Source organism: Oncorhynchus nerka, linkage group LG23, assembly GCF_034236695.1.
Source record: "Oncorhynchus nerka isolate Pitt River linkage group LG23, Oner_Uvic_2.0, whole genome shotgun sequence".
Lineage (NCBI taxonomy): Eukaryota > Metazoa > Chordata > Actinopteri > Salmoniformes > Salmonidae > Oncorhynchus > Oncorhynchus nerka.
In genome coordinates this window covers 16,546,219-16,570,562 of record NC_088418.1, presented here as the reverse complement: position 1 = coordinate 16,570,562, position 24,344 = coordinate 16,546,219, and the positions used below count along the sequence as shown (strand labels likewise).

The 24,344-nt window shown below is 42.1% G+C and overlaps 1 protein-coding gene across 1 annotated transcript in view; it reads right to left on the bottom strand.

The window, feature by feature from the left end:
• LOC115106348 (protocadherin-15-like) overlaps positions 1-24,344 on the bottom strand; it is a 193,059-nt gene that overhangs the window by 60,466 nt on the left and 108,249 nt on the right. The window contains exons 23-25 of the mRNA XM_065008380.1: positions 18,518-18,634; positions 14,904-15,044; positions 14,685-14,797 (exon numbers count right to left, since the gene is read on the bottom strand). Of these exons, the coding sequence (XP_064864452.1) occupies positions 14,685-14,797; positions 14,904-15,044; positions 18,518-18,634 (371 nt within the window). The remainder of the gene's footprint in view (positions 1-14,684; positions 14,798-14,903; positions 15,045-18,517; positions 18,635-24,344) is intronic.

The window sequence follows — 24,344 nt, the reverse complement described above, 5'->3', positions numbered from 1 at the left end:
TTGAGCTGTAATGCCTTTTCTCCTCCCGTTATGAGGAAATTGGATTCCTAGGGTGGCAGTGTGCGAAACGAGTTGCACTTAGACGACACACACACACCATGCAAGACCATGCATAACACAAACCCCAAGCGGGCTCTCAGTAGCTCATTCTACCCCAGTAATCCCCCCTGACATTTCACAATCAGACCCTCCTCGCTGCCAAGTGAGTGGCGAGCGCTGCTGTTTGCAGGGATAACACAGAGGACGCTCATCCATTCCCCTGGCTCTGACACGGCTGTAATGGCCGCTCCACATAGACAGACGGTTAAGTGTGAGAGATGAGTGATGTCCACCGAGCAATGTCTCTCTGTATCGCCGTGGTGTACGTAGAATCTGGAGCATGGAGTGCAGGCTACAGCACCTCGTAATAACTGTAGGAAACATAGCTAAGCCTCACAGTATCATTTACAGTATATATCTTTCTTGACGAATAGTAATGGAATGTTTGTCTTTTTTCCTTTTCCCCCTGTGTTGGTAGTCAGTCTAGGAAATGTGTAATAGTGAAGTAAAAATCTGCATCACAAAAAAACAAAAAAAAATAGGCTAGTTTTGGTTCATACATGATGTCACTGGGACTGACTCTTCTAAAAATGCAACAAAAATTATTATTTATTTTTTTAGATGACAATTCAACTTCACGATGAAATCCAATTCACATCTCTTCACTTGATCTTCGTATTATATCACATCCTTTCATCTTCTGAAGTGTAATTGGAAGATAACGCCAGGGAGGGAAGCAGTCTGCAACACTGATATGAAAAATTGCCAAAACCCACAGAAAATATTAAATTAATGATAAGAGCCACATTTAATCCAGGTCTTGACTAAAGCATGTCACTTGTTTTTAAGGATAACCATAATAATCCACTTGCTATTAAGGATAACCACAATAATCCACTTGCTATTAAGGATAACCACAATAATCCACTTGTTATTAAGGATAACCATAATAATCCACTTGCTATTAAGGATAACCATAATAATCCACTTGTTTTTAAGGATAACCATAATAATCCACTTGCTATTAAGGATAACCACAATAATCCACTTGCTATTAAGGATAACCATAATAATCCACTTGTTATTAAGGATAACCATAATAATCCACTTGCTATTAAGGATAACCACAATAATCCACTTGCTATTAAGGATAACCATAATAATCCACTTGTTATTAAGGATAACCACAATAATCCACTTGCTATTAAGGATAACCATAATAATCCACTTGTTATTAAGGATAACCACAATAATCCACTTGCTATTAAGGATAACCATAATAATCCACTTGCTATTAAGGATAACCACAATAATCCACTTGTTATTAAGGATAACCATAATAATCCACTTGCTATTAAGGATAACCACAATAATCCACTTGTTATTAAGGATAACCATAATAATCCACTTGAATACAAAATAAATTGGCACAGTCCTGTTTTAAATCAACACTATACAGCGTTGTACTTACTATAACTGGCAGGGAAACAAATTGACTTCGATCCGAGTTATGTGTTTGTGTAAGGTCATGAAACCTGCTTCTCTTCTGCGTTGGCGTGAGAGACAAATGCTCATGTTACCCATGCTGAGCCCTCTAGCAGACCGTGTGCGATCTAAGGAAAGCATGCGGTCTGATATGGATTATACACAGCATCAATCCTCCCAGAAAACAGCTGACTCGGCCACTAGACACTATGGCTTCTTTCACTGCACACAACGGGAAAAGCTAACTCCGAAAGTTTTGAACTCTCAACGACGCCAAGTGAAATTTAAAAAGCATCCATGTTGGCTATTTGGCTTTTTTTTTCAGACTGGGCCTAATCGACAAAGAGCCTTAAGATGTTTTGGGGGAGCAACTGTTTTGCTAGCTTGAGTATTAGACACTGACCTTTTCAAAAAGATTAGGATCGGTGCAGTTAGAAACCAGTTGGCATACGGAGGCTGTCCTTTTGCAAACAAGAGGTAAAGGTCAACTCTCAGACCTGTGAACTTATCTTAAGCCGTTGAAAACAAAGTGATACCTTCCCGTCCAGATGGAAAACATCAATAGGAAGCATAATGGATCATGGGTGTATGTGTGTGTAATGTTGCAAACTAAAAACCTGTTGTGACAATGAATCAAATCAAAGTGTACTGGTTGCGTACACAGTTCAGCAGGTGTTATAGCAGTGAAATACTGACGTTACTAGCTCCTAACAATGCAGTCAAATGTCAAACGGCTAAAATGTAAAGAAAAAATACAACAAAAAAAGGGAAGAAGTCAACAATGGTGGGACGAATTCAATTAACAACCCAAAATAGCACTGTAGATGTATCAAAATGCAATCTATACATATCTACACCGGGGGAATTTACAATATATATACTAAGAATGATAGGTACAGCAGTAGATACACTGCCGTCGGGAAGTATTCAGACCCCTTGACATTTTCCACTTTTATTTTAACGTTACAGCCTTATTCTAAAATGTATTAAATTGTTTTATTTTTCTCATCCAGCTACACAGTACTTTGTTGAAGCACCTTTGGCAGTGATTACAGCCTCAACTCTTTTTGGGTATGATGCTACCAGCTTGGGGAGTTTCTTTATTTGGGGAGTTTCTCCCATTCTTCTCTGCAGATCCTCTCAAGCGCTATCAGGTTGGACGGGGAGCGTTGCTGCACAGCTATATTCAGGTCGGAGATGTTAGTTCTGGTTCAAGTTCAGGCTCTGGCTGGGCCACTCAAGGACATTCAGAGACTTGGCCGAAGTCACTCATGCATTGTCTTGGCTGTGTGCTTAGGGTCGTTGTCCTGTTAGAAGGTGAACCTTCGCCCCAGTCTGAGGTCCTGAACGCTCTCAAGCAGGTTTACATCAAGGATCTCTCTGTACTTTGCTCCGTTTATATTTTCCTCGATCCTGACTAGTCTCCCAGTCCCTGCCGCTGAAAAACATCCCCACACCATGATGCTGCCATCACCATACTTCACCGTAGGGATGATGCCAGGTTTCCTCCAGACGTGACGCTTGGCATTCAGGCCAAAGAGTTCAATCTTGGTTTCATCAGACCAGAGAATATTGTTTCTCATGGTCTGAGAGTCCTTTAAGTGCCTTTTTTGCAAACTTCAAGCAAGCTTTTATGTGCCTTTACTGAGGATTGTTTTCCGTCTGGCCCTTCTACCATAAAGGCCTGATTGGTGGAGTGCTGCAGAGATGGTTGTCCTTCTGGAACGTTCTACTATCTCTACAGAGGAACTCTGGACCTTTGTCACCTCCTTGACCAAGGCCATTCTCCCCCGATTTCTCAGTTTGGTTGGGCGGCCAGCATTGGTGGTTCCAAACTTCTTCCATTTAAGAATGATGTAGGCCACTGTGTTCTTGGGGACCTTCAATGCTGCAGAAATATTTTGGTACCCTTCCCCAAGCCTGTGACTCGACACAATCCTATCTCGGAGCTCTATGGACAATTCCATCAAAATGATGGCTTGGGTTTTGCACTGTCAACTGTGGGACCTGATATAGACAGGTGTGTGCCTTTCGAAATCATGTTCAATCAGTTAAATTTACCACAGATGGACTCCAATCAAGTTGTAAAAACATCTCAAGGATGATCAATGGAAACAAGATGCACCTGAGTTCTATTTTTTTTATTTATAAAACCCTGTTTTCGCTTTGTTATTGTTAGTTATTGTGTAGATTGATGAGACCCCCCCCCCCCCCACACACACACAAAAAAAATGATTGAATTAATTTCAGAACAAGGCTGTAACGTAACACAATGTGGAAAAACGGAAGGGGTCTGAACGGTGTCCTGAATGCACCTTATATTAGAGTGAGCTACAAATCTAGCATGAGCACTTCAGTAGCTAACTATTTGAGCAGCTTTCTGTTCAACACTTGGGATACACAATAATACAATGAGTATGTGAGTCAAAATGGCTAATGAGAAAACGGGAAGCAAAAGAGAAGAGCATCAAGGAAACCTTTAAGTATCCTTTAAAGTTGCCCTTAAATCGACTATTTAGTCATAAAACATAAAATAACACCTTTATTGTTTCTACACATTCTCCTTTGATGCTTGCTAGCTGTCTAACCCTTAATGTCAAGACTGGTAGCTAACACATTAAACCCAGAGGCTGTGTCATCCAAAATACATTTGCATGATTTACCCATAGCGCAGCCTCACATTTTCCAACCATGCTCAGGAGAGTTTTAAAATAAGATAAACCGATACGTGATAAATAATTTAAAAGCACAATCAATATTTAAACGATGGGCCCTTGTTGTAAGAGAGCAGATGAGGGCTGTTTAATTAAGACATTGTGGGATAAAAGTAATGGGGTTCTATTGAGAACAACAATGATTTTTTTAGGCGATACGGCAAAACTGTTAATCCATCTATCCAACTAGAGACACAGGAAACTCGCACGCACACATACACACGCACACAGACAGACAGACACCTGCACATGTGCGCTCACACTCACACACATGAGCCCAGTAATGATCCAATAATCCCACTGATATGCCATCAATGTTTGCAATGCACACAGGTGACTTCTTAATGACGTGTATCAAATCACCATGTTAATCGTGATGTCTATTGTTGCGAGATATTCATGTTTGTTTCAGTGTCATTGCCTCTACGATACCAGGCTGCTAACACCAGCTATAAATAAAACAACAATTTATTTCAGTGCGATCAACACACAATTTTGCCTATAGCACTCCGTGATGCAGTAGCGATGGTAACCTTGGTCGTAAATAGCTGGGGTTATTTTTTTTCGGGCACATTTTACGACTGCGCATTTATATCATTGTTAATAATTTAGAGCTTCTGTGAGTCATGTGTTTGTTAGAGGATGCAAACAGTTGAATAGCTGAGTCACATCATAATAAACTTCATAAAAGTCATAAAAACATTCAGTCAAAAGAAAAGGAACTTGAGTATGGAGGACAGACGGGTGTAGGATTATTATTTAAAAAACATCGGACTATTTAGCAAACAACGAACATGTACCAGATGGCAGTCACATTCAATATGAAACAACTGGTGGCCCTGAAGAGGCAAGTACACCTATACATTCCGTTAAGTGTCATCTCATCTCGCTTTCAACAAACGTAATTACGTTAATTAACAAGGCCGTCGCCCATCACACCACATCTGTTTGACAGTGCACGGTGGCTAACTCAGCTGCTAGCATTAGGACATGTTAATAAGCTATGTTTTGCTAATATTGTGTTTGTTTGCCTGACCTCCATGCTGGTAGCGATGCGTGGGGACTGCAGACAGCTGCATGCTAATATTGCAGGGAGTCCACTTCCCTAATCATAAGAGAGAGAGGGTGGAGGAGAGATGCAGTAGGGAAGGAGGTTGGAGAGAGGGTGGGTGGGTGGAAAGAGAGGGTGGGTGGAAAGAGAGGGCGGGTGGGTGCAGGAGGAGGAGGAGGAGAATAGGGTGGACTAAACAGCAGGACTCTGCCAGCTTGTTAATTGGACCTGACCATTAGGAATGCACACACCCATGACAGATGACATTTAAACAACGCACCACAGCAGTGTAACGTTGCACAACCCCGTCTGTAGCATAGACACTCCTTATCATAAAATAGGCTGGTGGCTGCGAGGCCACGCCTCTCTACGACTCTAAACACTCATATTCAAGGGTGTTACACTTTTCATCCAGTTAAATGCAGCAATGCCAAACAGAGTATCAACAAACTCAAAATACTCCAGGAGTGACTTCAAAGTGGTGCGTGCCACTGTAAATTTACAGATAAACATTTACAGTTAGATACTGTAAAGAGCAAAGCATTAAGGGCACTCTGCTGTAAAATTATTTGACACCTTTTTTACAGTAAGGTACTGTATTACCTGTTTTGCTGTATTTTTTACAGCAGCATAATTTGAATTATGGTGCATTGTGGGAAAATGTTGTGGGTGGCTAAATAATCTCTGGCTCATTTATCATATTTTGAGGCGAGCCTCTTAAGAGGCTTTATTTGTTTCACCTGTTAGTGTAAATGCTGTACCCAACAGAATACAGTACCATACCATATTTTTGAAAACTAAAAACATTTACCTCTAAATCTACAGTAATTTACTAGCTACTGTGCTGCCAGTAATTTACTGTAATTCGGTTCCACCACACAGAATACAGTAGCATACTGTATTTTTTGGTGTGCCAAAAAGCATTTGAACACTAGTGGGTACATGTTTTTCTTTTTCTGGCTCATGAACATATTTTGAGGCGTGTGTTGTAAGAGGCTATATTTGTTGCTGCTGTTAGTGAGTGCTGTACTCATTTAACTGAAATGTGGCAGTAGTTCCATAACAACTGAATGTATATCATGGACAAATCAGAGTGGCAGCAAGTCTCAACTCTTTAATGGTTGAGTTTTTAGCCATGTCCTTTTGCCCTGTAGTCACTGCCAGTTTAGAAGCCTTTTTTAAGCCTCTAGAAGTGCAAGTGAATTACAAATATTAATTGGTATGCTGTAATATATAATTACTATTCACTGTTAGCAATTGCTGTGATTTTATTGCAATGGCTTCTGTGCTGCCAGTAATTATTGTAAAAACAATAGGACATATTTTACAGTGTGTCCACGTGTGTGTGTGTGTTCCATGTGTGTGTGTGTTCCATGTGTGTGTCCACGTGTGTGCGTGTTCTATGTGTGTGTGTGTTCTATGTGTGTGTGTGGTGGGCTCATTAATCTGGCCTTGCCCATTATTTTTCCACAGAGAGACTAATCACACGGCTGTGATGCGCTCCAGGGGGTTAGGCCGGTACAACCCATCCTTCCATCCATGCCTGCCTGGGACACACACAGCTAGGCAGGCAGCACTCTGTCTCCCCTCTTGCTCCCCTCTTGTCTCCCCTCTCTGCTCCAATCCAATGAGGGTCATGGAGAAGATGGAGCTTCCCCACTATTTAACTGTGACTCATGTCATGAATATCACAGCACATCTAGTACCTAGTTACACTTCCTTTTCCCCGTCCTGCTCCACTAACCTGTATGCCAGGGACAGAGCACGGCGATTGCCTTGACATAGCATGACCACTGCTTAGCAGGCAGGCTGTGGCACAATGTTCACGTTCGTTAAGTCATCCTATTAGGATCTTTTAATCGTCTACCTCCACAGGTAATCCGATGACCATGATTGACAGGTACTGGCATGCAAATCTGCAGCTGTTCTTGTTCTCATTTCTATTGTTAGACTTCTCTTCTTCAACAGGCATTTATCCTCAAAGGTACACGGTGTAAAAGTAATCAAATGGCTGACATGTTGTTTCTATGCAATAGCCTTGTGTGTGTACTGTGTAATAACGAATAAACAATCGAACGCAGGGTTTTTCCGCTTTCAATTGCTTGCAGGGCACAGGGCTGCTTACTTCACAGACATGGTGTAAAAGCCCATCTTGCCTTGGATGCTGCGTTTGCCTCATGATTTTTCATGCACTAGTCTTACTCAGGAGGGGCAGATCAAAAAAGTGAATTCTCACATCCACGGAGGTAAGCAGAAAACGAGACAGTGGTTGCTGTGATCGTCAAAATGACAAACTCAGATGTGGTTACGCTGGTGGTTGATTTAGTGAAAATCACTGCAGCTTCATTAAGTGTTTTTATGAGATAAGCGGCGCGGAAGGAAAACACACAGGCGGCAGGTTTTGGTGGGCATCTTCCCAGTTAGTTCCACTCGGAGGGGGAATCCACTGGTGTCACTTGCCAGACAGCGCTTCTGCCAGCCAGCCAACCTCACGTCACTTTAAGCACACGAAATAAATGTCCTCTATTATATCAAGCTCTTCATCAGCCCTATGCAAATTCATGGTCATTGATGTTCAGAATCAACCCACCTCATACACTTTATTAAAATCTCCTCAGATTCCAAATGTTCTTGTCTTAGAAGTTTAAAGACGGCGCTTCAGATACAAGACAAACGTTTCTATTATCCAATCAGGTGATCCAATAACCTTTCACCCCAGCTCAAGGATTCCACACTCGTACATTGTGACGTCATTATACATTAGGCTACATTATATGCCGCGTTCATAGCTGAACAGTTGATAAAATGCTGAATATTACATCAAAATGTCTGCAATACATAGATTGGTTGAAATGGACAGTGTAACAGAACAATGAATTATTGATGTACACTGATTGATTGGCATAGCACAAGGACCTGAGTTAAATGGGTCATTAGTTCCTGAGAGGCCCACAGATGGAGTAGGGAGGGGGGGGGCATTATTCTGTGGACTGTAAGTTGACTAGTATGTGGCGTTTATTAAGATCCCCATTAGCTGTTGTGAAAGCAGCAGCTACTCTTCCTGGGGTCCACACAAAACATGAAACATAACATAATACAGAACATGACTAGACAAGAACAGCTCAAGGACAGAACTACATCAATTAAAAAATGTAAAAAACAGCCCACATAGTCCTGATAAACTCAGCAATAGAAGAAACGGACCTTTTTCAGGACCCTGTCTTTCAAAGATAATTCGTAAAAATCCAAATAACTTCACAGATCGTCATTGTTAAGGGTTTAAACACTGTTTCCCATGCTTGTTCAATGATCCATAAACAATTAATGAACGTGCACCTGTGGGACGGTTTATAAGACACTAACAGGGCACAGACGGTAGGCAATTAAGGTCACATTTATGAAAACTTAGGACACTTTCTATTGACTCTGAAAAACACCAAAAGAAAGATGCCCAGGGACTCTGCTCATCTGCGTGAACATGCCTTAGGCATGCTGCAAGGAGGCATAAGGACTGCACATGTGGCCAGGGAAATAAATTGCAATGTTCGTACTGAGAGACGGCTAAGACAGCGCTACAGGGAGACAGAACGGACAGCTGATCGTCCTCGCAGTGGCAGACCACGTGTAACAACACCTGCACAGGATTGGTACATCCGAACATCACACCTGCGGGACAGGTACAGGATGGAAACAACAACTGCCCGAGTTACACAAGGAAGCAAGACTGTCCGTAAAAGACTGAGAGGGGCTGGATTGAGGGCTTGTAGGCCTGTTGTAAGGCAGGTCCTCACGAAGACATCACCGGCAACAACGTCGACAATTTGCACAAACCCACTGTCACTGCAAAAAGTGCTCTTCACTGACGAGTCGTGTTTTTGTCTCACCAAAGGTGATGGTCGGATTCGCGTTTATCGTCGAAGGAATGAGCGTTACACCGAGGCCTGTACTCTGGAGCGGGATCGATTTGGAGGTGGAGGGTCCGCCGTGGTCTGGGGCGGTGTGTCACAGCATCATCGGACTGAGCTTGTTGTCATTGCAGGCAATCTCAACGCTGTGCGTTACAGGGAAGACATCCTCCTCCCTCATGTGGTACCCTTCCTGCAGGCTCATCCTGACACGACCCTCCAGCATGACAATGCCACCAGCCATACTGCTCGTTCTGTGCATGATTTCCTGCAAGTGTTCTGCCAAGGCCAGCGAAGAGCCCGGATCTCAATCCCATTGAGCTGGGACCTGTTGGATCGGAGGGTGAGGGCTAGGGCCATTCCCCACAGAAATGTCCGGGAACTTGCAGGTGCCTTGGTGGAAGAGTGGGGTAACATCTCACAGCAAGAACGGGCAAATCTGGTGCAGTCCATGAGAAGGAGATGCACTGCAGTACTTAATGCAGCTGGTGACCACACCAGATACGGACTGTTACTTTTGATTTTGACCCTCTCTTTGTTCAGGGGAACATTATTACATTTCTGTTAGTCACTTGTCTGTGGAACTTGTTCAGTTTATGTCTTAGTTGTTGAATCTTATGTTCATACAAATATTTACACATGTTAAGTTTGCTGAAAATAAACGCAATTGACAGTGAGAGGACGTTTATTTTTTTGTTGAGTTTATCAATACATACACACAATACATACACACAAACTATCTAGGTGAAATATGGGAGAGGCGTTGTGCCGTGAGGTGTTGCTTTCTCTGTTTTTTGAAACCAGCTTTGCTGTTCATTTGAGTAATATAAGATGGAAGGGAGTTCCATGCAATAATGGATTTATATAAGGGAGTAGAAGGCGGGAGGGATATAGGGATGGATGGAGAGAAAGAGACTAGGGGAGCAGATTGTGGAGACCTGGCTGTGGAGAGAGACCAAACACCTGGCTAATGTCTCCACAGGCTCTAATTAACATCTGACCCAGGCAGTGCTGCCTGCGTGGTGGCCTGTTACCAAGAGCCACCGTTATTCCCCCGCCTGCCAAAGAGCCTATATCACCGGTGACCTTCTACCGCTGTGTAGGACAAGGCATCCATTTAATCCCTCATCCAAGGCTTTTCATTGGCCATGTTTCTGGCTCTGTAGCCTTGATCAATCAACAGATAAGGGAGGCTTGTTAAAGAGCTGGTTTACACACACATCCCTCCCACCAGATTACAACACAGCTCTACTCCCCTGGCAACAGGGAACTGGACTAAGTTAAGAGACCTACATGGTTTGGGAGTGTGCACACAACATACTGTATATATAAAGCATGTCGGGATGTTGAGAACTTTACATGGACTTCATGGGTATCAAATACACTTGATATTCGGTATTGAAAATGATTCGATGTGGTGGGGGTGAAAAATCATTGTTGCACAAATGGCTTTCGCACACACACAAAAATGAGGGCCCCTCAAGGTTCTTTGGTAAGGGTGATGGTTCTCTGTTAGTGGTAATTCAAATGTAGGGGAGGTGGCTCATTAGAATATTTTGGGGTGTGTTTTGCTCACAGCTCTTTTTGTGCAACCGAGGGTGAGAGTGTCATTCCAGTTTATCTAGTGTGTTGTGTTATGTCATTACATATTATATATGAATATGACCAATGATGGTGTCTCGTGGCAGACTCATGTATGGCCTTAGTAGTTCCCAGTTCTCTACTCAGGGACCCCAGCCATTCCAGAGCCAACACAACTGATTCAACTTGCTAATAAAACCTGTGGAATTGTAATAATATAATAACGCTATTAAACTCAAATAAAAACCTGTATGGTTCCACAAAGAACCTTTGAGATTGAGAAATGTTCTTTACAGAACCATTCTCTATAAAGGTTCTATATAGCCCCTGAAAGGGTTGTGACCGTAACGGAATTATTTTTTGGTGCTACATCTAACCTTTTTTTAATGGTTCTTTATAGAAAAGTGGTCACTAACCTTTTCTGAGTCAAGATCCCTTTCACATTCAAAAAGCAATCCGAGATCTACCGCTCAGATGTATTTTTTAACATGACTTAACATGAAGCTAATAAAAACAGTTTTGTGTGGATGAGGTTTGTGCAGTAGGCAGGCCTAATAATACATTTCCACAGCATATTGGCTATATGCCTGACATGCCTATATTGCTCTTCTCAGACCATGTTATATTTCAAATCTTGAGCTTTGATAACAAAATAGATCAGTTGGTGTAGCACTTGCAAGGCACAGCTGAGCATAAATTGAAATGATTTGCAAATAATTCGCTTTTTTATTTTTGGTCATTGTGCTTTGAAGACAACTGGGAAATCATGACGTCAGTGATCTTCAGGTCGGAAAGTCGGAGCTCTAGAAAGAGTTTCCGAGTCTGATGACCGACTTTGAACAGTTTGATGACTGTTCAAAGCAAATGGGAACTCGTTTTTTTCGAGTTCCCAGTTGTCTTGAACGCACTGAAGTCAGAAGTCAGAGATTTCTGAGTTCCCAGTTGTTTTGAGCACGGCATTAGTCTCAGCGGAGGGAGGGAGAGAGCAGCAGAGGGTCCGCCTCATGGTCCCTGCTCTCTCCTTCCTTTCCTCCCTTGAGACTGAGGGGACACTGTCTCCACCTGATGGCGGAACTCGAGTCGCACCGCACCTGCCTCTTGCACCAATTCATGTTGTTCCTATGATCAGAGATTGTGAAATATTCCTCGATATTAAAATAGACACAACACTATTAATAATACAAATGCAGGGCTATCGATACAGGCACATGGGGCGGCGCACAATTGGCCCAGCGTCGTCCGGGTTAGGGAGGGTTTGGCCGGCAGGGATATCCTTGTCTCATTGTGCACTAGCGACTCCTGTGGTGGCCCGGGCGCAGTGCACGCTGACACGGTCGCCAGGTGTACGGTGTTTCCTCCGACACATTGGTGCGGCTGGCTTCCGGGTTGGATGGGCATTGTGTCAAGAAGCAGTGCGGCTTGGTTGGGTTGTGTTTCGGAGGACGCAAGGCTCTCGACCTTCGCCTCTCCCGAGTAAGTACGGGAGTTGCAGCGATGAGACAAGACTGTAACTACTACCAATTGGATACCTCGAAATTGGGGAGAAAAAAGGGTCGATTTGTATTTATTTAAAAAATTTAAAAAATGGGAACACTTTGCCGAGTACGCAGAGCTTTTGAATCAACTGCACCTACCACCAACAGTGCAACACACACAAAAAACACAAGCCTTTATCATTGGCTTTCCTGCAGAAATCGACTGGTTGGTGACCACTGTTAATAGAACCATTTAGAACCTTATGAGTTTGGTTATTCATAAAACCTCAAAGTGGGCTAGCACCAAAAAGGGGCCCACTGTGGTTACAAGCCAAAATAACCCTTATTTGCCACTATATAGAACCACTTGTTTTTAGCATGCAATGCACTCATGATCTTTTTCTTTTCTTTATGGAAATCAATAATAGCAATTTAGTAAGCCAAAGCTCCAGCATGCTGATCCATCTCGAGTCAATGCCAGGGGAGCTGAATTAATTAGCCCCTTATGTCATATATGTACAATACTTAATTCAATAAAAGTGCTATATTTCATGCAGAGCAAGTGCACTTTACCCTTTGAGGAAACAAAAGTGTGTAGTGGTACAGTACATTTGCTGCGCTACACACTCTAGCTGTGAGCTATAATGAATATTCATTAAACACTAGCAATGAAAGCTTAACTGACATTTTCCATATCGCCTCTAACCCCTTCAGAAAATACATCAACAGTTTAGCATTCTCTTAAATACCTTAACATCTCCAAAAAGAGGCATTAACGAAGAGTATTTAACATTGTTTTTTCAGCATTTTTTCAAATTTACTGTACATTGTAACTAAAAAAGCTGGAAATCTATACAGTCTATACAGTGCTCTGACCATATGACCTCATAAAAGAGGAAAAGCTATGCTCTGACCATATGACCTCATAAAAGAGGAAAGCCTGTGCTCTGACCATATGACCTCATAAAAGAGGAAAGCCTGTGCTCTGACCATATGACCTCATAAAAGAGGAAAGCCTGTGCTCTGACCATATGACCTCATAAAAGAGGAAAGCCTGTGCTCTGACCATATGACCTGTGCACCATAACCTCATAAAAGAGGAAAGCCTGTGCTCTGACCATATGACCTCATAAAAGAGGAAAGCCTGTGCTCTGACCATAAAAGACCTGTGCTCTGACCATATGACCTCATAAAAGAGGAAAGCCTGTGCTCTGACCATATGACCTCATAAAAGAGGAAAGCCTGTGCTCTGACCATATGACCTCATAAAAGAGGAAAGCCTGTGCTCTGACCATATGACCTCAAAAGAGGAAAGCCTGTGCTCTGACCATATGACCTCATAAAAGAGGAAAGCCTGTGCTCTGACCATATGACCTCATAAAAGAGGAAAGCCTGTGCTCTGACCATATGACCTCATAAAAGAGGAAAGCCTGTGCTCTGACCATATGACCTCATAAAAGAGGAAAGCCTGTGCTCTGACCATATGACCTCATAAAAGAGGAAAGCCTGTGCTCTGACTATGACCTGCCTGTGCTCTGACCATATGACCTCATAAAAGAGGAAAGCCTGTGCTCTGACCATATGACCTCATAAAAGAGGAAAGCCTGTGCTCTGACCATATGACCTCATAAAAGAGGAAAGCCTGTGCTCTGACCATATGACCTCATAAAAGAGGAAAGCCTGTGCTCTGACCATATGACCTCATAAAAGAGGAAAACCTGTGCTCTGACCATATGACCTCATAAAAGAGGAAAGCCTGTGCTCTGACCATATGACCTCATAAAAGAGGAAAGCCTGTGCTCTGACCATATGACCTCATAAAAGAGGAAAGCCTGTGCTCTGACCATATGACCTCATAAAAGAGGAAAGCCTGTGCTCTGACCATATGACCTCATAAAAGAGGAAAGCCTGTGCTCTGACCATATGACCTCATAAAAGAGGAAAGCCTGTGCCATCTGACCATATGACCTCATAAAAGAGGAAAGCCTGTGCTCTGACCATATGACCTCATAAAAGAGGAAAGCCATATGACCTCATAAAAGACCATATGACCTCATAAAAGAGGAAAGCCTGTGCTCTGACCATATGACCTCATAAAAGAGGAAAGCCTGTGCTCTGACCATATGACCTCATAAAAGAGGAAAACCTGTGCTCTGACCATATGACCTCATAAAAGAGGAAAACCTGTGCTCTGACCATATGACCTCGTAAAAGAGGAAAGCCTGTGCTCTGACCATATGACCTCATAAAAGAGGAAAACCTGTGCTCTGACCATATGACCTCATAAAACAGGAAAGCCTGTGCTCTGACCATATGACCTCATAAAAGCACAGAGCACTGTCATAGGCTACATCATTTGTCATTTCCACCAGTGTCCACGGCTCCACATTGATCAAATAATAGTCTACATGACAGTCCTGTCCATGTAGAGTACCTGTATTCCTCCTGGGTGAAAACTGGTATGATGGAGGGTTGCAGGACAGTGATAACCACCAGGGTCTTGTTGACTTTCATTGGCTCCCCGTCGTCATAGGCAACAATAACCAGCTGAAGAGGGAAATAAAATCAATTTGATGAATAGATGAAGTGGAACATGGGGTGTCACTCAAAAGCCCCCCCTCAAATCAGTAATTGTAAATGGGTATGTACTCACGCTAAACACTAGATTGGGCTCTTCATTGAGGTTGACTCGTGTGATGACGCTGCCTGTGACTTCATCCACGTCAAAGATGCTGCCACTGTAAGGTTCCTCATTCAGGTCCAGTCTGTAACGCACACGGCTGGCAGGGGTGCCCTGTGAACAGGAAAACACACACCTCCTGTTCATTTATCTGCAATGACAAGACTATCTACCCAAAGCTCTAAGGCAGGAACTCGGTTGGGTGTCTAGATCATTTTGGGCGGTGAAGTGAGGGGGAATGAGAGCCTCCAGGGGGAGAAAACATATCTCTCTCTCTCAATTTTTTTTTTTATCCTAGTTGATTTTCCATGATAAAATAGCTTCTTGAGATGCTAAGACCCTGCTTGTGCCCAGTAGCTTGGCTGGCAGCAAAGAACAAGGAGATTAGTCTTCCCAGTCAATAGCCAGTCATGAGCAGGCTTGCAGTGTCTTCCTTTGTTTGAATCGAGAGAAAGCTACACTTTGACAGTGTGTGATCATAACATTTAGTGACAAAGCAACTACTCTGCTTATCAGATTGATTAAAGGGGGAGGGGTTCACTCTGGGGTGGGGTATTAAATAATACCAGTATAATGAATGCTGATTGTGTAGCTTGTTCATAGGATCGTGTTAATTGCGTATCGCATATAAAACAGTGTTAGACAAGATGGGAAATGAGAGGAGTAATTGAACTCCTGATATCAGAAGCCCAACAGAGTGTGATTACCTTTCTCTCATTAACAACTGATCTTCTCTATTGTGACACCAAACATTCCCTCCCTGCATGAATACTGAACAGTTGGGAGAAAACATTGAACAGCTTGCACAGCACACTGAATTCACTTGTGAGATGTTCGATAAAACAACAGAACAGAACCAAAGAGACTTGAGTCTCATCCAGCTTTTACTTGAGTTTCAAAAAGTATCATCTCTTTGAGGACCAACTTGGACATAGGATAGATTATGCTACAAAAGCTCATATTAAAAGGCAGACCATTGTCTCTGAGATGCCGAGGACAGTGGAGGGAACAGTGACATCGTCACATAAAATCTGCATTGTAGACCAGCATTCTCAGACTCCCACCCTCCACAGCTTATCTGTCAACAAACTTGGATGGAGAGAAAGAAAGAAAGAGAGCGAGAGAGGCAGAGAGTGGTAGAGAAAGAGCGAGAGAGGGGAGAGGATGGGAAGTAGCCGAAAGAGAGAGTGAAACAAGAGGGAGGGAGGTTCTCTGCTCTGTCTCTTCGCCTGAATTCATGACCAGGAGTGACCTGTGTGTGAGACTGGGGGGCTGGCCTGCTTTGAGGCTCTCGTCAGGCTAGGTGCCAGGAAGGCTCTGTGGCGTCTCCATCTCCCTCCCCATCTCTTTCAGTGATTCATCTCGCAGCTCAGCTTGAGAACCTGCCTTTCCTGTCATCTCAGAACTGCTTTACATACAAGAAGAGAGAGAGAAGTGATGCGGAGTGGGGCGCTGGCAGCACCAGTCCCAGCCCAGCCAGGGCCTCCCACCCATGCAGAGAGATATCACAGGGGCTCAGCTCAGCCTGCCAAGCCTGCCAGGCAGAAGTGGTCTCCAGCGGGGCAAGCCTGGACCTCCGATGGGGCTCTCTACTCTTCCTTTCCTCTGCTCTCTTTTGTTTTTCTGTCCTGTTTTCTTCCCTCCTCTACTACCGACTGCTGTGACCAATAACACAATTCTTTGGAATAACTTGACCTGTAACAGGACAGGTAAGTTAAAGAGGAAACTGTCTCTATACAGTAAGCTCTGTCCTACTGTACCACTATGCACTAGCTACATATGGAATATTATCTATGCGTTTGAGAAATGCCTTAGACTATTTCCACTGCATATCATTTGACTGTTATCATTCATGAAAAACTGAATTGCTCTGTGCGTTATTTGTTCTGAGAGATCGTAAGTCATCTACCAATGTGACGGGTGAATTTGTGAAATCAAGCGTTTAATACCATTGTATATTCAGGAGCTTGTTGCCGAGGCATGGATAATTCTCCACGCCTTGAGACGTCGGCTTGGTAACACTGGTATTATTTTTTTCAGGCCACGGGCCAATGAAACACAGTAAGCATGAGGAATATGCTCCTATACGACATGCAGAAGGCAGATTGCTTTCTGCCTGAAGGTCCACCCATGGCTATAAGATGTAAGAACATGTAGTGATATCAACCTCTGTCATGAATAACCATCTATAACTCATGTATGAATGAACAAATCCACCAACACAAGACATTATGAATAAATGAAAGCCCAAAATGTGCTCTTCTTGAAAGGCTTTCCACTAGATGTTGGAACATTTCTGAGAGGGGGACTTGCTTCCATTCAGACATAAGAACAATAGTGAGGTCAGGCACTGATGATGTTGGGCAATTAGGCCTGGATCGCAGTAGGCATTCCAATTCATCCCAATGGTGTTCGATGGGGTTCAGGTCAGGGCTCTGTGCATCCCAGTCAAGTTCTTCCACACCGATCTTGAAAAACCATTTCTTTATGAACCTCGCTTTGTGCATGGGGGCATTGTCATACTGAAACAGGAAAAGGCCTTCCCCAAACTGTTGCCACAAAGTTGGAAGGGCAGAATTGTCTAGAATGTCATTGTATGCTGTAGCGTTAAGATTTCCCTTCACAGGAACTAAGGAGCCTGATCCTCTTTCACCAAACTTTACAGTTGGTACTATGCATTCAGGCAGGTAGCATTCTTCTGGCATCTGCCAACCCAGATTTGTCTGTTGGACTGCCAGATGGTGAAGCGTGATTCAGCAGTCCAGAGAATGTGTTTACACTTCTCCAGAGTCCAATGGCGGCGAGCTTTACACCACTCCAGCTGACGCTTGGGATTGCGCATGGTTATCTTAGGCTTGTGTGCGTGCGGCTGCTCGGCCATGGAAACCCATTTCATGAAGCTCCAGATGAGCAGTCCTTGTGCTGACGTTGCTTCCAGAGGCAGTTTGGAACTCGGTAGTGAGTGTTGCAACCCAGGACAGACAATTTGTACGCGCTATGCGATTCAGCACTTGACGGTCCCATTCTGTGAGCTTGTGTGGCCTACCACTTCGCGGCTGAGCCGTTGTTGCTCCTAGACATTACAGTTGACCGGGGCAGATGTAGCAGGGCAGAAATTTGACGATTGACTTTTTCGAAAGGTAGCATCCTATGATAGTGCCACGTTGAAAGTCATTGAGCTCTTCAGTACGGACCATTCTACTGCCAATTTTTGTCTATAGAGATTCCATGGCTGTGTGCTAGATTTTATAAACCTGTCAGCAACAGGTGTAGCTGAAATAGCTAAATCCACTAATTTGAAGGGGTGTCCACATACTTTTGGGCATGTAGTGTATCTAAATCAATAACCATTCCAACAATAGGACACCATCCTCTGTGGACCATGCTTATTAATTAGAAACACGTCATGCAAACACAACTACAATGAACGGGCACAGTAACCTTTTCTCCTCTAAATCGCTGGCTTGGACAGAGCTGAGTCAATCACTGTCTCACCGGCATCGCCATGGGAGCAGAAACCTGGCAGCCATGTTGTAAAGTTACAATCAAGCACAGAGCACAGAGCCGTCACATTGTTGTCTACTCACAGGAGGGTCTAGGTCCTCTGCCTGTACCGTGGCGACCACGGTCCCCTTGACTGCGTTGGGAGCTACCATGCCCCTGTACACCATCTGGCTGAACACTGGAGAGTAGTCATTCATATCCTGGAGAAGAACAAGAGAAACACAACCATGCAATTAGTGAGATAAGTGTCTGAATCAACAGCTCTTTTGACTGTAAAAACCTACTACTGCAACGACTACTACAAACTACTGCTATATCTGCTACTAGTACTGCTAATACTACTACTACAACTACTACTGCAAACTACTGCTATTTCTGCTACTGCTTCTACTACTGCCTCTATTACTACTACTACCGCTGCTACTACAAACTACTGCTACTACTACAACTACAAACTACTGCTACTACTACTACAACTACAAACTACTGCTACAACTACAAACTACTGCTACTACTACTGCTACTACTACAAACTACTGCTACTACTACAACTACAAACTACTGCTACTACTACTGCTACTACTACAAACTACTGCTACTACTACAACTACAAACTACTGCTACTACTACTACTGCTACTACTACAAACTACTAATGCTACTACAAACTACTGCTACAACTACAAACTACTGCTACTACTACTGCTACTACAAACTACTGCTACTACTACAACTACAAACTACTGCTACTACTACTGCTACTACAAACTACTGCTACTACTACAAACTACTGCTACTACTACAACTACAAACTACTGCTACTACTACAACTACAAACTACTGCTACTACTACTGCTACTACAAACTACTGCTACTACTACAAACTACTGCTACTACTACAACTACAAACTACTGCTACAACTACAAAGTACTGCTACTACTACTGCTACTACAAACTACTGCTACAACTACAAACTACTGCTACAACTACAAACTACTGCTACAACTACAAACTACTGCTACAACTACAAACTACTGCTACTACTACTGCTACTACAAACTACTGCTACTACTACAACTACAAACTACTGCTACTACTACTGCTACTACAAACTACAACTACAAACTACTGCTACTACTACTACTACAAACTACTGCTACTACTACAACTACAAACTACTGCTACTACTACTGCTACTACAAACTACTGCTACTACTACAAACTACTGCTACTACTACTACTAAAAACTACTGCTACTACTACAAACTACTGCTACTACTACTACTAAAAACTACTGCTACTACTACTGCTACTACTACAAACTACTGCTACTACTACAACTACAAACTACTGCTACTACTACTGCTACTACAAACTACTGCTACTACTACAAACTACTGCTACTACTACTACTAAAAACTACTGCTACTACTACAAACTACTGCTACAACTACAAACTACTGCTACTACTACTGCTACTACTACAAACTACTGCTACTACTACAACTACAAACTACTGCTACTACTACTGCTACTACTACAAACTACTGCTACTACTAAAAACTACTGCTACAAACTACTGCTACTACTAAAAACTACTGCTACTACTACAGACTAGTGCTACAAACTACTGCAACTAATACCAACAACTACTACTCCTACCACTACTGCTACTGCTACTACTGCTACTACCACCGCTAATGCTACTAATACTGATACTACTCCTACTGCTACTATTGCTACTGCTACTACTAATAATGCTACTAACACTGATATTACTGCTACTTCTACTACTACAACTACAAACTACTGCTACTACTACTGCTACTACTACAAACTACTGCTACAAACTACTGCTACTACAAACTACTGCTACAACTACAAACTACTGCTACTACTACTGCTACTACTACAAACTACTACTGCTACTACAAACTACTGCTACAACTACAAACTACTGCTACTACTACTGCTACTACAACTACAAACTACTGCTACTACTACTGCTACTACAAACTACTGCTACTACTACTGCTACTACAAACTACTGCTACTACTACAACTACAAACTACTGCTACTACTACTGCTACTACAAACTACTGCTACTACTACAAACTACTGCTACTACTACAACTACAAACTACTGCTACTACTACAACTACAAACTACTGCTACTACTACTGCTACTACAAACTACTGCTACTACTACAAACTACTGCTACTACTACAACTACAAACTACTGCTACTACTACTGTTACTACAAACTACTGCTACTACTACTACAACTACAAACTACTGCTACTACTACAACTACAAACTACTGCTACTACTACAACTACAAACTACTGCAACTACAAACTACAACTACAAACTACTGCTACTACTACTACTACAAACTACTGCTACTACTACAAACTACTGCTACTACTACTGCTACTACAAACTACTGCTACTACTACAACTACAAACTACTGCTACTACTACTGCTACTACTACAAACTACTACTGCTACTACAAACTACTGCTACTGCTACAACTACAAACTACTGCTACTACTACTGCTACTACAAACTACTGCTACTACTACAACTACAAACTACTGCTACTACTACTGCTACTACAAACTACTGCTACTACTACAAACTACTGCTACAACTACAAACTACTGCTACAACTACAAACTACTGCTACTACTACTGCTACTACAAACTACTGCTACTACTACAAACTACTGCTACTACTACAACTACAAACTACTGCTACTACTACAACTACAAACTACTGCTACTACTACTGCTACTACAAACTACTGCTACAACTACAAACTACTGCTACTACTACAACTACAAACTACTGCTACTACTACAACTACAAACTAGTGCTACTACTACTGCTACTACAAACTACTGCTACTACTACAACTACAAACTACTGCTACTACTACTGCTACTACAAACTACTGCTACTACTACAACTACAAACTACTGCTACTACTACTGCTACTACAAACTACTGCTACTACTACAAACTACTGCTACTACTACTACTAAAAACGACTGCTACTACTACAAACTACTGCTACTACTACTACTAAAAACTACTGCTACTACTACTGCTACTACTACAAACTACTGCTACTACTACAACTACAAACTACTGCTACTACTACTGCTACTACAAACTACTGCTACTACTACAAACTACTGCTACTACTACTACTAAAAACTACTGCTACTACTACAAACTACTGCTACTACTACAACTACAAACTACTGCTACTACTACAAACTACTGCTACTACTACTACTAAAACTACTGCTACTACTACAAACTACTGCTACTACTACAAACTACTGCTACTACTACAGACTAGTGCTACAAACTACTGCAACTAATACCAACAACTACTACTCCTACCACTACTCCTACTGCTACTATTGCTACTGCTACTACTAATAATACTAACACTGATATTACTGCTACTTCTACTACTGCTATGACTATTGCTACTACCACAACTATTACTACAAACTACTGCTACTGCTACTACAGCTACTGCTACTACTACTGCTAATGCTACTAATACTGACACAACTTCTACTACTGCTACTAAAAACTACTGCCACTGCTACTACCACTATAACTACTACTACAAACTACTGTTACTGCTGCTACTACAATTAATACTGCTGCTACTACAACTACTACTACTGCTACTAATACTGACACAACCTCTACTACTGCTACTAAAAACTACTGCTACTACTACTACCACTACAACTACTACTATAAACTACTGCTGCTATTACTACTACTACTATTGCAACTACAGCAACTACTACTACTGCTGCCACCCCAACTACTTCTACTGCTAATGCTACTAATACCGATACAACTTATACTACTGCTACTCCAAACTACTGCTACTGCTGCTACTACTGCTACGACTACTTCTACTACAACTACTACTAGTACTACTAAAACTACTGCTATTACTACCAACTACTGCTACTGCTGCTGCTACTACTACTAAAATCTACTGCTACGACTACTACTGCTACTACTACCACTACTACTACGACTACTACTCCTATTGCTACTACTACTGATACTACTCCAAATACTATTGCTACAACTACTACTACTGATAATGCTACTAATACTGCTATAAGTACTACTATTGCTACTATTACTATCATTAATATTACTACTATTACTAACACTGATACAACTGCTTCTGCTACTACTGATAATACTGCTACTAGTACGACTACTATTACTACAAGTACTACTACTGCTAAAATCAAATTTACTGGTCACAAACATATTTACCAGATGTTATTTGGAATGTAGCGAAATGCTTGTGTTCCTAGCTCCAACAGTGCAGTAATATCTAACTAAATGCTTGTGTTCCTAGCTCCAACAGTGCAGTAGTATCTAACTAAATGCTTGTGTTCCTAGCTCCAACAGTGCAGTAATATCTAACTAAATGCTTGTGTTCCTAGCTCCAACAGTGCAGTAGTATCTAACTAAATGCTTGTGTTCCTACCTCCAACGGTGCAGTAGTATCTAACTAAATGCTTGTGTTCCTAGCTCCAACAGTGCAGTAATATCTAACTAAATGCTTGTGTTCCTAGCTCCAACAGTGCAGTAGTATCTAACTAAATGCTTGTGTTCCTAGCTCCAACAGTGCAGTATTATCTAACTAAATGCTTGTGTTCCTAGCTCCAACAGTGCAGTAGTATCTAACTAAATGCTTGTGTTCCTAGCTCCAACAGTGCAGTATTATCTAACTAAATGCTTGTGTTCCTAGCTCCAACAGTGCAGTAGTATCTAACTAAATGCTTGTGTTCCTAGCTCCAACAGTGCAGTAGTATCTAACTAAATGCTTGTGTTCCTAGCTCCAACAGTGCAGTAGTATCTAACTAAATGCTTGTGTTCCTAGCTCCAACAGTGCAGTAGTATCTAACTAAATGCTTGTGTTCCTAGCTCCAACAGTGCAGTATTATCTAACTAAATGCTTGTGTTCCTAGCTCCAACAGTGCAGTAGTATCTAACTAAATGCTTGTGTTCCTAGCTCCAACAGTGCAGTAGTATCTAACTAAATGCTTGTGTTCCTAGCTCCAACAGTGCAGTAATATCTAGCTAAATGCTTGTGTTCCTAGCTCCAACAGTGCAGTAGTATCTAACTAAATGCTTGTGTTCCTAGCTCCAACAGTGCAGTAGTATCTAACTAAATGCTTGTGTTCCTAGCTCCAACAGTGCAGTAGTATCTAACTAAATGCTTGTGTTCCTAGCTCCAACAGTGCAGTAGTATCTAACTAAATGCTTGTGTTCCTAGCTCCAACAGTGCAGTAGTATCTAACTAAATGCTTGTGTTCCTAGCTCCAACAGTGCAGTAGTATCTAACTAAATGCTTGTGTTCCTAGCTCCAACAGTACAGTAGTATCTAACTAAATGCTTGTGTTCCTAGCTCCAACAGTGCAGTAGTATCTAACTAAATGCTTGTGTTCCTAGCTCCAACAGTGCAGTAGTATCTAACTAAATGCTTGTGTTCCTAGCTCCAACAGTGCAGTAGTATCTAACTAAATGCTTGTGTTCCTAGCTCCAACAGTGCAGTAGTATCTAACTAAATGCTTGTGTTCCTAGCTCCAACAGTGCAGTAATATCTAACTAAATGCTTGTGTTCCTAGCTCCAACAGTGCAGTAGTATCTAACTAAATGCTTGTGTTCCTAGCTCCAACAGTGCAGTATTATCTAACAATACATACACATCTAAAAGTAAAAGAATGGAATTAAGAAATATATAAATATTAGGACGAGCCATGTCAGAGTGGCATTGACTAAAATACAGTGGAATACAGTATATACATTTGAAATTAGTAAAACTGAATGTAAACATTATTAA